The sequence below is a fragment of the Aythya fuligula genome, chromosome Z (genome assembly GCF_009819795.1).
Source record: "Aythya fuligula isolate bAytFul2 chromosome Z, bAytFul2.pri, whole genome shotgun sequence".
Lineage (NCBI taxonomy): Eukaryota > Metazoa > Chordata > Aves > Anseriformes > Anatidae > Aythya > Aythya fuligula.
Window position 1 is genome coordinate 75,592,337 of NC_045593.1, and position 13,627 is coordinate 75,605,963.

Sequence of the window (13,627 nt, forward strand, 5' to 3'; positions counted from 1 at the left end):
GTACATATATCCTATGTGCAAGCCAAAACCACACCCAAGGCCAGCTGTGTGCAAACATCTGGTTCCAGTGCCCTCCACCAGTGGCAGGTAATGCTGTGTTTTGCTGCGGTTTGTGGTGTGCCCTGCTGCCAAGTCCCTTCTCAGTCTTGGCAGCTCTTGGCATACTTGTCAATAATTGCCAGAAGTAACGTTAGGAGCTTGATGTGACAGCTGCGAAGCACTCGGGGCCAGATTGTGGACTTGTTAGTCACACTGCCGAGGAGTCCCTTGCACAAATGGCTTTGCTCGAGTGTGACTCCCTTAATAAATGAATCATCTATCATTGCTGCCTACTCAAGCTTAAATCCCTCTCCCAGTTCTGCTGTTACTTCCACCATCTGCACATCCTCTCCCCATGGTGGTGAGAACCAGCCTGGCTGATCAGTGGGATACCTGCAGAAACGGGCAGCCCATCAGGGCCAGATCAGATGTAAAGAACAGCCACTGATGTCCAATGATGCCATCCCACAGCTGCTGTGTCTGGACTTGCTCCCATGTATTAGCAAGTCCTGTGTAGGTACCTACTGATCTGATGCTACATGTGTTGGCACGAGCTTGCTCTGTCTCATGGCAATGTGACATGCTGGACCAGAAGATGCCAGACCTCCACGTGGCAAAGCTGTTGGCTCAGCAGTCCCCTGGGAGGTCTATGTGACTTGTTTGGGAAGAATTACACACTGGAGGCAACAGTTCCTAACCAGGGAGCAAGGCAGCCCTGCCAAGTCAGCCCTGACATGGGAGAGATGCTTTGCTCTCTGCTTGGTGACCCCAGCGCCTGGTACAGTGATTTCATGTAAAACTCAGTTCTCCTGCTTTTCTGCTTCTGGAGGAACAGAATTTAAGAGTCACGGACGGGCATCTCCTCCTTTGTTTCTCAATTCAGTTTATTTTCTCCTTATCTCCCCCTGTGTCACTTACACTTATGCCTATAGTTTTCTCACTGTGATTTCTTGTTTTCTTCCCTCTCTTTTCTGTGTCCTTTTAGCTATTCAGAATAAACTCTGCAAGTACTGGAATGGCAGCAAGATTCGGGGGGCCCTTTTGTTCGACTGAATGGAAAACACGATCCTTCCCCTCTTTGAAAGCTCTTCACTCACATCTACAGAAACATGATTCTTCTTGGAAAGACAGATACGGAATGTGGAAAAAAACTACGCTTTTTCCAGTTTTCTGTTAATCACAAGTATATAAATTCTAGCTGTGATATGCCTCGATTTCTTATACATACAAAAAATTGCAAGGAAAGCCGCGCAGAAAATGAATGGAACACACATTTTATTTGATGAGCTTTCAATATTTCCTTTGTTTAAATAATAAGCAACCCATTAAACATACCCTAGATAAGGATGTTTATAAGTGGTCTTTGAATTTAATTGTGAGCATCAAATTGAATAACATACAGCAGGACAAGATACTTGGCTATTTGCTAATTTCCACAGGTTACTTAGATCTGCTACGTATTTTAGTGGAAATATGAGGTGCTCACACTTTTTTGGACAAATTCTCGAGGGAAGTTATACTGAACACCCTAACTTACATTTGTCTGCTTGCTGCCGTACTTCTGTGTTCATATAGTATCTACTAGTATCTACTATCTCAGCCAATTTTTACTTAGTGAATACCACTAAGTTTGGTGTTTCTTCTGACAATGGCTGTCATTCAGTAAAATAATAATTAATGGTTTAACCCTGCCATAGTTTTTTCACTCATCAACATGTGTTTGTCCAGTATATTATAAAAGACCTCTTCTAGGCTATACAATGAGGAAGACATAATTTTGCAAATACCCAGAAGAGCAAAAACACAAAAGAAAACATCATGGATGTTGTTGAATCCAATGTTAACTTTTTTTTTCTTTTTTTTCTTTTTTTTTTTTTTCTTTTTTTTTTTTATCAGAAAAGCTGCACAGGATGAGGAATGATAAAATCTTGTTACTAACATGCTTGTACATTTTCTCCAAAATCTACTATCATATGATGAGTACAGCAAGGAAGGGGACTAACAGACAAATATACATCAGGCTACAAGGCAGGTACCTTTGCTTCTGATTTTTTGTATGAATTCAGCATATTTTCTTTTAGTTTATATAATAAATGTCTACTGGCACAGTATTCAGCTAAGAGGATCATCTTTCCTCCACCTCCTTTCCAAATTGTAACACTTAACCCCCAAATTGTTAACACTTAATCCCCCTTTTCAAATGGAATTGATATAACTAAAACTGCAACATAGCATATGAAGTTGACTATGTGATTTGATAAAGCTTGACAGAACTAGATGCACTTCAAGAACAAAGTGATCATTGACATAATTTTATCAAAAGATTCACAGAGTCAGATACCCTAAATAATTACAGACATGGTGCACATTCTGAATCTGGGTAGTCAACCTTTGCTGTATTTGAGACATTTTGCTCATGGCTGAGCTGAAGCCACTCGAACAGAGAATGTCTGGAGCATGTATTTCAAACAATCCTGCACTATCCAGTTTCTAGTGTCTCAAATCAGCATGTTGCCTCCAACTCAGAAATAAGCAGATATGCAAACTGAGGCATGACTAACATTTCCTCAAATAATAATTGCCAGGAAAAAGAAAAGATAAGCGTACAGAAAATTATTGATAGTGAATAATGTTATGATTGGTGGTTGACCAAACCAAGCCTCACAACTTGTGTTACAAACTACGAACACTAGAAAATAAGAACACCTTTACACTACCATCAGTGTTTAAGACATTTAGGTGATTTTAAGAAGGCTGCTGAAATATTTCACGGCAACTTAGGTGATAAGGAATACTAAATAAGCTTCTAGTATTACAAAGAACTTCAAGTCTTAAACTAATATATTTGTAAACACATTTCCAACTCATGATACTGCTCCTCCATAAGCAACAAAACAGCTGACAAAATGAGATAATCTTGCAACTCAAAGTTTTGTATACCTTTTGTATACCTTTTGTATATCTTATGCCATACTGTAAGCTGCAAGATATCCCTATTTTAAAAGCACAATGGTAGGATGGCAAATTCAGTGGGTTTCTGAGGGGCTTTATTCTAAAAGGGGGGTTGGAAATAGTACTGAAAGGTCAGATTTGGAAAAGTTCACCCCAGCAGAGTACTGAGTACTCAGAGAGTACAGCAGAGTGCTCCTTCTATCTCAATGGGATGTTAGAATTAAGGATCCAGAGGAGAGAACTCACCACTTTCCTGCATTCCAAAAAAACGATCCTTTGCGAACACAATGAACTGAATCCTCCTCATATAATGTAAGCAGTATAAAGAAGGTAGTTCTTTATTTTATTTCTACTGACCCATGTTTCTGTGTATGCAAAGCTTCTTTTTAGACAAAATGTTCTTAAGAAAGTCACCATAGGTAGGTAGGCTGCAATTTTCAGTTTTAGTCAAGAACTGAAACAAATGGATGTCCTCTAACAGAATTTCAAACAGTGTTTGCAGACAGGTAAGGATGACCCTGGAGTATCAGATGTACAACAGGTGGAGAAAACAGACCCTGAGCTAAGGCACCGAACAAGAAAAAAAAAATCAAAATACATTAGGTGCCAGTGCAACTTCTGAATGTTATGCCAACTTCACTTTCAGAAAACTTCAGTGCTTTCTGATCATGGACCAGAATATAAACAAGAACTCCCTTCCCTTCAATACACATCATCTGTCAACTTCAAGGTAACAGACAGATTGGCTTCAGCCAACAACCCAGTGAACCATCAAAACTCTGCACATCCTACAGCCCGTGATGCTCAACACAGACCAGGACCACAAGTAAAACCATTCTCAGAGCAACAATGCGAGGACTACGTACAATATTGGGAAGAAGAGCACATCAGAGGCAGGAGATGGCAGCAGTTAGCAGGTACCTGAGTTCACCTTGATTCTGAAATGGGATCAGTGAGCAAGCATTGCATTGCTGTGTTTCAGTGGAGGACTGTTGCAATGAGGAGATCTCTCACATGACACCAGGACAACGATCTTGCTAGCAAAATGTGAGTTACACCTCTAAATTTGCGTTTAAAGAAATTATGACTCTAGGAAAACTGGCTGCAGGCAAACTGTGGTTTTACATTAGGTGGCAATAGAAAAAGACTCTTGCTTTATAGCAGAACTGTAGCCTAAATTGTGCAAGTTTCAAAAGGAGCCCTACAGCAGAACTGCAGACAGACCTTTATCTGAAGAGGAATGGCCTTTCAATTTCCATCCTTTTTACCTTTTGTTCCCCCAAGAACATCTCTCACAAACCCTCCTCAAGTGCCCAACAGTTGTGTGCCACTCTATTTATGCAGTGAGCTGAGGAGGGCTGATCACAGAGAAAGACTGAACACATATTGCTCCTCTATACAGTAGCTAGTACAAACTCCAATATGTGGACCAAGTCAAATCAGCAATGGCAGATTGAACTACCAGAGGCTGCAGTTAGGCAGATGTTTGGCAGCATCCCCTGGACAATAAGACTTTATCTGTTTTGTTCTGTTTTGTTCTATTTATTTTTTGCCAATCAGAAAGAGTTTTCTATAAAAGTGCAATCCTGTCTTGAAGGAGGAAGAAAACTGCCTCTGAGCTATTAGGTAGAGAGAAGCTTTTCCTCATCCCCACTCCCTTTTTCTTTTCAAAAGAAAACTTAATCTCTTTAAAAAAAAAAAAAAAATCAACCAAACAAAAAATCAGATGTTAGTGGTGAGTTTCTTTTAAAGCCTCTGTTCTGAGCACGAGCTTCCTATTTTACCAGGAAATTCACCGTTTAACCTAAAACTCTGATTTGATTTATGTATTCTTTTGACCCTCCCTGAAGTCATAGCAGTGATCAGCAGTGCTGGCAATTCCAGTTACTCAGGAAACCAGATAAAGCATGGATGGGCCATGCAGGAACTAAGATGATTCAGATTTATTTTGCTGTTTTGTTGCTCTGAGAAGACTCCTTTTAATGATAAAAGACATCAGAGCTACTGATTTATCTGAAGCACACTAAAAATACTCCATTAGTTCTGAAGTTTGGAAAATGCTGCTGCAAACATTATCTCCCTTGTGTTTCTGATACTATCTCCTGTAAAATAGAAATTATAGGTTATATATGGGCTATCCTTCCCAAACTCTTGGCTCTGTACTAGAAGTGATATCCCTGTATCTCCTTGTGGTTCATGTTCCCTATCTCTTTTCCCTGTTCCATTTCTGGGAAAATTATTAATGACATTGGCAGTCTTGGAATGAAAAAATGAAGTGTGCTTCTTCCTTCAAACACACGTAAGATGACAAGCCTTGCCTCAATGACATCAGTGCACATGAGCTGCTGTCTCCAAAATAATGATCTGTCAAAGCTTTAGTGCAATCTGCATTTGTGTAAGTAGTAAAGAAATCCAGTGGTTTTTTGCTTACTGAATGATGGTGATAAATTGTTACTTTTGCTTACTGAGAGTGTGAAAATTTACAGGAGTGACAGTAAACTCAGAAAAGTAAACAGCTTTTTTCAGGTCACAACAGTGTCTGGATTTACTGTCAGTATATGTTCATCACTAAATCACATAAACAAATCAAAATGAAAAAAAAAGTCACATTTTACTCTGTGTAGCATCCCTTGCAGCTGTCTGTGTGTTTTGACACAAACAACCCCGAGCCTTCAGCAAAAGCTGTTGCCTGTGACAGGACAAGCCCTGTATCTTTGTGATGGTTGTTGCCATGTGATTGTTAATTGCTGTGTGGGAACATTGTGAGCTTTTTTATCCCCTTAACTTCAGAAGGGTAGAATTGAATCAGAAACATAAGTTTAAGGATGCTCGAGCACAGCATTTGAAAGCACTAGGTATCCAGCTTACTTTGGATGCCTACTTTTGACATTTTTGACCATGGATCTCCACTTGATGTTATACTTTTGAAGTGTCGATTGTAATAGAGGCAACAGCCAGTAATATTAAAACATATTTCATTTCTAGAAACTGATCTTCCTTTTCATTTCAAGTACTGCTTTTTGCCATGTTACAGAATATCTACTCAAAGAGCAAAGTGTTTTTCAATTACAATGAGTATTTGCTTATTATAAACTTCTCGATGAAGTAGTAAGACTGTTAGCACTCAGCAGCAGCACAGGTGTCACATTTGTACACTCCCATCATGGCACAACATGGAAAATGAGATCTTGTTTGTTGCTACTGTAAAATCATCCTAACAAAACCTTGGAATAAGAGTGAGGATTTGCTGCTAGGACACTGCCCACCATATGTAATGTCTGTTAGCACATCTGTGATGCTCCTGAAGGAAAAGCTCTTCAAGGGCAAGTGTTTGAGGGGTTCGCTGCCAGCGACCTGCAGGGAGGGAGGCTCCACGCAGGCTGCCGCATCCCACCTCAGAAGTAAAGTTAGTCCCCAGCTCTCAGCCTTCTCCTCTCTGAAAATAATGTCTACTCAGACTATTTATGAACAAAATCTGCCACAGTGACACTGCTGACTACCCCCTCTAGCGCTGCTAGAGGTGGTCGGCCTGTGGCCCTGGGCCTGTGGAGCAGGAAGGTGGGAGGCCAGGGGGATGTCCACTTCACACCATTACTAGTGTGAGACAGAGCGACAAAATCCCGGGGTACAGTGGGCAGTAAGGCATCGGGGGGTATTATGGCCAACCTTGTCGGGTCCCTGGGACAGGGACAGTGTTGGAAATCCCATAACAGTGGGAAGTGTGTGAGGTAAGGCTTCCAGAGTTGGCCAAAACTGGTGTATACTACATGAGGGTATGAAACAAAGTGTTCAGAGAGATGTTCAGTCTCTCCGATCCAATTCTGGAGATTAATAGGCTTGTATTACCTGCTGGCCTTTGAATAAGGCTGAGATTTTTTTAAATCCACAAAGCCTTGAGTGATATTTTAGCTCATCTGAAAAAAAATTAATCTATTCAGCACTTAAGCACAGGTTTAATGTCTGGCATTGGTTTCATTGCCATTGAAGACTGACTTTTAAACATCTGCTTATGAACAAAGTCCTGATTTGGACAGATTTATCCAATGAAGACCTCCATGGCAATGAGCACTTGCCTCCTCAGTGAGAATAACGTGAAAGGAAAGTAGGAACCTTGGAGTTTGCAGAAAGGAACAATGTGTATAACCCTGCATTGAACGTGTCTTTTGTGTGTCCTCTGGCAGCTTCAGATGAACTCAGTCCCATCTGGAATGGAACAGAAAGTATTTCTGATTTTAACAGAGCAGGGAGATGCTCAGTTCGGGCTCTGGTCTTAGGAAGCTTTGGCTGTTGACTCAGGTACAACCGAGAGTGTAACTGAAAGGTTGGTAGATTTAAGAGAGAGAACTTGGGTGCTACATGCACCAAACACACAGCAGTCATGGCAGTTGGTGGCATTGATTACCCCCGAGTTTGTGCAAAAATCTGCAGAGAAACTCAAATTACCTTTTTTTTTTTTTTTTTTTTTTTTTTTTGCTGAGCTAGAGAAAACTAGCTGAGTTTAGACCAGCACACAGTGGCTGAGCCTTCAATTACAGACTAGCACTTTTCCCACCTTTTCTGTCACCACCTAACTCAAGAAATATAGAAGATACATATCCAGGCTATGTTTTTTGTATTTTGCAAAGCAAATTCAGTTGGTAATCTTTTTTTTTTCTAATTACATTTTGAGCACAAAGTTGAGCTATGTCTTTTTATATAAAGCAATTGTTTCTCCTGGCTACTCAAATGGCAGCTTCTGCCATTTTACTCGCAACTTCCCTTGCATGGGCGACACGGATGAGAGCATTTTCCTCCTACTCTTGCCAGAACACGATTTCTGGCATGAAACCCACACTGGCAACATATTGAGCTGTTATCTTTTTCCAGAGTGTGCAACATTAAGATGCTGTCTCTGCATGATAGAAAGTTTAGCTCCCCTCGGATACTATTATTTGTGCCTAGGACAGTCAAGCACGCTGACTTTCTTTGCTACTACTTTAGCTACACGATCAAACAGACACAGTCAGAGTTTAGTTTCTACTATTTTAGCTGGGCAATTCAGTGCTCCAAAAACCAAATCTAACGGAAATGCATGAACTACAAGTAAGGAAAAAAAAAAAAAAGCTAATGCTTTAGACAGCTCAATGAAAAGTCAAGTTACAGTGAGCAACTTCCCTAAAATCTGTCACCTGCTGAACGATCGACACTATCCCACACCAACAGTGCACTGCATTCACACCAGCAACAAATAAGCATCCTGGACGTTCATTTCAACCTCTTTTTTTTTTTTTTTTTTTTTTTCCCATTTATTTTGGCTCACAACCTTCTTTTGGTCCGGGAAGCTTCTCCAACGGACAAGCCGAGGACCTCCAGAGGAGCCCCTTGCCACCAGGCAGTGGTGGACCGCGGGAGCCCGTCTTCTCCTCTCAGCCCAGCAACTCGGCGCGGGCTGAGCTGTCACCGCCGGGTCCTTCTCCCGTGCAAGCTGGGGGATCCTCGCTCGTCCCCCGCCGCCCCGGGGCTCCCACCTGGGGTGCAGAAGCGTGGTTCCCCGCAGACACCAGGCGGGACCCGCTCCCTGCTGCTCCCCACTCCGCCCGCAGCCCACCGCCCCGGCGCTGCGGGGGCTCGGCGCTGCCTTCTCGCCGTGCAACGGGGGCCCGCCTCCCCCCGTGTGCCCCCTCCCCAGCTCCTTACCGGGCTCTGCCGGGGGAACTCGCCGAGCACGATGCTGACCACGGGGATGCGCAGCGCCGCCGAGACGAAGTCGAGCTCCAGCATCTCCCCGCGGCTCTGCGGGAAGGCGAGGATGGCGGAGACCCCCTGCACCACCACGGTGTGGCAGAGGCTCTGCAGGAAGGACGCGGGGTCGTTGCTCCACGAGGCGCTGGGGGAAGAGAAGGGGAAGAGGGGCAGGTCGCCCAGCCCCGCCTCGATCGCCATCACCACCTCCAGGGACAGGTTGTAGGGCAGCAGCCCGGACACGCCGTTCAGGTTCGCCACGGCCAGCAGCAGCGCGTCCCGCGGGGAGGGCGCGGGGGGCGTCCGCATCTCCCCGTCGCCCCCCGGCCGCCGGCCCCGGGACCCCGCCGGGACCCCCCCCCTCGGGGCCACCGCCTCCTTCCACCGCCCCCTCCCGGGGCCAAGCGTCGGGCACCAAGCGGGGCTGCAGGTGGGTGGCCCCCACCCTGACGGTGTGCCCGATGCGCCGCAGGATCTGGCAGGGCTGCGGGTGGGACGCGGAGCCCGGCACCGCCGCCAGCATCAGGGCGCAGGGCGGCAGTAGCAGCAGGCACGCCCGGACCGCGACACCCCGCACACCCGGCCCCTGCATGGCCCGGAGACCCCCGCCACGACCCCCGCCGCTTCCACCGGCCCCGCCGCCGTCCCGCCCCGCATCAGCCGCTCCGCGGCCGGCCGGCAGCGGCATCAGCCGCGGCGGGCGGACCCCGCACGGAGCCGCCCCCGCCGCCGCCCATGGAGCCCCGCTATCACCGCGCCCCCTCCCCGGGGACGGAGGAGGAGGAGGAGGAGGAGAAGGAGAAGGAGGAGGGGGCTCAGCCCCCGGACCGCCCCTCGCGGACTCCTGGCTGTGACGGGGAGCACCCCCACACGGTGCAGTGTCCCGCACTCCCCCCACCCCCCACGTGCAGCCCCTCTTCCCAGGCTGCAGCCGCCTCCCCAAACTGCACCCCCCTCGCCCTGGCTCCCCTTTCTCCGCAGCTTCCCCCCTCCGCCCCCTGCCCCCTGCCCGGCTCCGGGAAAAGTTGGGGCTGCCGGGCGGCGGTCGCTGGGCTGCGCTGCGCTCCCACCGGGAGGGACGGCGAGCGGCGGCCCCGCGCCGGCTCCTCCCCGGGCAGCCGGGACTTGTAGTCGCCGCCGCCCCCGCCGGCCGGGTGCCGCCCGCCCCCCCGGGGAGGAAGGAGGGGGCTAACAGGGATGCGCCCGCTCTCTTCCTCGGGGGCGCGTCCCGGGACGGCCCCGACGGATGCCCCCTGTGGGGGGTTTCGGCCAGGACTGGCCGCCTGCAAGAGCAGGAGGGGGGTCTGGAGGAGGGGGGAGGGGGGGGGGGGAGGGAGGGCGCGGAGAATGTGCCCCGCGGCTGTGTGGACCCCCTCGGCCCTTCTGCAGTGGGTGCTGCGCTGGGTGCCTTCGTGGTGCAGCCGCCGCTTCACGGGGAGCCGCTCCTCGGCGTGTGCGAGCCGCAAACGCTTTCTAAAATCGCGTCTGTGACAGAGAGCGCTTTGCCCGAGGGAAAACAGGGCAGAGAGGGGACGGGCGCGACGGTGTCCGGGGCTGTGCAGTCTCCGCCGCGCCTCGGTGCTGGTAATTTGCCCTAATCCCAGGCAGGGTCGGGAGCCGTGCTGACACCCGGTTTAATGCTCTGGCCGGAGCACTAGAGCTCTCTGATCTTATTTCTGCGCTCCGCGATTCGTCTCCCGGACCGGCACCATGTCCCCCAGCCACCTTGTGCACCAAAGGGGCGATAACCTCTGCGGCACGGCGCACCGACCCGGGGACACCTGGAGCCCAAACCTCCTTGGTGCCTCTGGCAGTCCTGACTGCCTTCCCTGGCTGGTTCAGTGCTGCGGGCTCCTGTGCGGAAGGACAGACGGAGACCCTCGCTCTTGGAGCGGTCAGAAATCCTTGTTTAACTCCTGTACAAGCAGCTCACCTTGCCTGAGTGCTGGCCTTGCTCTCTAACGTAAAGAGCTCCTCTCCTTTGAACGTTCACCTTCCTCCCCCTTTCTCTGAGTTTTATCCTCAGAGGTATTTATGAAGTAACATCATATGCTCCCTTTCTTTCTTTCTTTCTTCCTTTTTTTTTTTTTTTTAATTTGATGTACACAGAATCCATGTAGCAGGAGACACTTAGTCATGCTCTAAAGATGTGGTCACTACCCTCTGACAGCTCTGTAGGGCACGTTTTCTGAACTAAATTCATCTTCTGTGAGGGGAGCTCACTGGCGGTGTACACAGTATTCAGAGTGAGGTCTTACCAAGGTCTTGTACAACCCTGCTGATATTTCTCTGTCTCTATAAAATGGTTTCACCTCCGATGTCCTTAGGTCCATCATGTTACCACTCTTTCACACCTGTGTGCATTACCATTGTCCAACTGATCTGCAAAGCCAGAACTTCCTTCACATTGCACCTTGATTCTCACATGGCTCTTGGTGGTGGTCCCTTGGTAGCAAACTGCAAACAGCAGAGTGGTGGTGTGTATGCCAAGACTGAACGCACTGCCTGCTGTGTGCAGAAGTGAGGTAATACTGTGATTAAGGCATGAGTTAATAATGTTTTTTCCCCCTTTTTTTCCTTTTTCTTCTAGCCTTAAAATCACATCTATTTATTGGCATCTTTATCTTTGATCAGCCCTCATTCCACCTGTACCTTTTCCTCAACTGTTTTGAAGGAGTGGATCATATTAACACAAGTATTCAAAGTCTCCTCCCTTAGCAATAAATAATTATTGGCTGGGAGAACTGGCTTTGAATATAGAAGGTTTCACACAGTGCAGAGAAAAATGGGTTTCTTTTCCCAAAGACACAAGAGCTAGATTTCAGGTGGTAAGCATGAACTCATGTGAGCTCTGTACAGCTCCAGAGGAGTATTCTGTGTTTGCATCTTTTTTCTCAGGCTTGGAAAAAACTGGTAAGCAAATAATTACTCTGCTGTGCAGTTAAGTAATGATTTTTCTTTGGGATTTTCATTGAAACTAGTCACGAAATACTGGGTCCACTGTGAGAGAGGGTATTTTTGTCATCCACAAGTACAACCAGCATCTTGGAAACCCTGTGACTTCTAGCCTAATATTTAGAGTAACAAGGTCTATAACACTAATACAAGTTTTACATAAGTATCTCGGTTTCACAAGTACACAGCCCCAAGCTTGGTCATTGGATAAAATGCATTAAAATTTTTATAAGGAACAATAAGTCTTGTGTGTCTTAACAAACAGCCTAAACTGTCATTTATCTGAAGCTTCATTATAGGAGCGGCTCCTTGTATGGCTTTAGGGCACAGGTTGCACAGTCAGAAAAATAATAGTAAAAAAAAAAAGCTTTCAGGGAGTGTAATCAAGCAGATTATTGAAAAAGCTCTGAAAATTACAGAAGAATTCAATTAAGAAAGGGAAATCAGTATCTCCATTTTGTTTATTTGTTTGTTTGTGGATTATCTATGAGCAGATTGCAATTTCTGCTCTTTTTGGTGATCATGCAGTCCCAGTCTTGGGATTAGTGCTGTAGATAATTCCTGGTTTGGAGCTCATTTTTGAGCAATTCATGGCAAGTGGTCACAGACAGAAACCTGAACTGTGTGGAAAGGGGGAACTCTGCAGGTGATACAAGAATTTTGACTTGAAAGACTCCAGTGCTTCACAGATCGATTATCTATAGCAACAAATTATGAATTGCTTCTCTTTGCATTTTTATTTTTTTTTTAATTTTCACTCAAATATATTCCTGTTAATAAAGTTCTCCAAAATACCCTTGATATACGAAAGTATTTAAGCACAGGCTTTAATTAAGAAGACACTTACACCCTTAAGTGCTGTTCTGTAAGAATCTGGAATATTTGTAGAAAGTGGTCTGAGAAAGGATGTAAACCTCACTGGAGTGTATACATGCAACATTTGGAAGATTGTGTAATCAATTTATTTGCATAAATGTGCATGTGGAAAAGAGGCACATTTTGTTTGGATTAATAAAGAAATCTGAGACTGCTGTGAGTCAACTGCACTCTGCTTTTCAGCAGCATTGCAGTCCTTCTTCCAAGGCAGAATGATTTTTTAAATTTTAACAGATTATTGTTTTTTGTTTGTTTGTTTGTGTTTTGTTGTTGTTGTTGTTGTTTGTTTTTTTTTTTTTGTGTGTGTGTGCGTGTTTTTTTTTTTCATCTTCAGCCCAAGGACTGGCTGCCTTCTACTTTCCCCTTTCTCATGGGGGCTGCTGTAGCAAGAGCATCTGTTCTGCTCTTCCTCCTGTGCCAGTCAGTCAGCTGAAATAAGACCAGGCAGCTTGGCGCAGGCAGATGGACCTTCTGGGGATCAGCTGTCCTCTTGGGTAACCACAAACAGAGCAATGCTGGTGGCATTGGCTGCTGGGGACAGTGACCACAGAAAATGTTCAGCCTCTGTCAGTGGCTGAGCCTCGCCCTTAAAGCTGGGGAAAACCCTTCAGCAATGAAAAATGTACTGGGGAGATGTGATTAAAATCCCCACTCATGTTCCTCTTGCTGCTCTTTCCACTTGCTTGGCTCGTGATTTCTATGAAGGAGAGCTAGTTTGTGTCCTGGGATGCAGAACGATTGTCCTGTTTGTGTTCAGTGTCCTCCTGCAAGGGCTGGCCCCTCCGAGCAACTTGGCTCGCTTGGAAGCAGGTTGTGCTGTCCTCCCATTTGAGTCTGTGTTTCTCTGCTTTCCTTGCTCCGCGGGGGAGGCTGCCCAGGCTTGACAGAGCATGATAGCCAGTTGCTTAAGCTCATGTTCATCCGTCCCTTTTTCAGCCCCTCAGATTTTTCAAAAACATCTGAGTCACTAGCTGAGATGCAGGGTGTCATCACTGTCTCTTTAGCCCTGGATAGGGGTGAGGGATTTATTATCGGTCAGCCTGCAATGAAATTATTTTCCCTTTTTGCTTTCCAATGATGATAA

General features: G+C 46.2%; 1 protein-coding gene across 1 annotated transcript in view; it reads right to left on the minus strand.

The window, feature by feature from the left end:
- Nucleotides 1-9,400, minus strand: part of GRIN3A (glutamate ionotropic receptor NMDA type subunit 3A) — a 70,945-nt gene extending 61,545 nt beyond the window's left edge. The window contains 2 exon segments of the mRNA XM_032205903.1: nucleotides 8,668-9,072; nucleotides 9,074-9,400. Of these exon segments, the coding sequence (XP_032061794.1) occupies nucleotides 8,668-9,072; nucleotides 9,074-9,400 (732 nt within the window).
- Nucleotides 9,401-13,627: the final 4,227 nt, after the last annotated feature.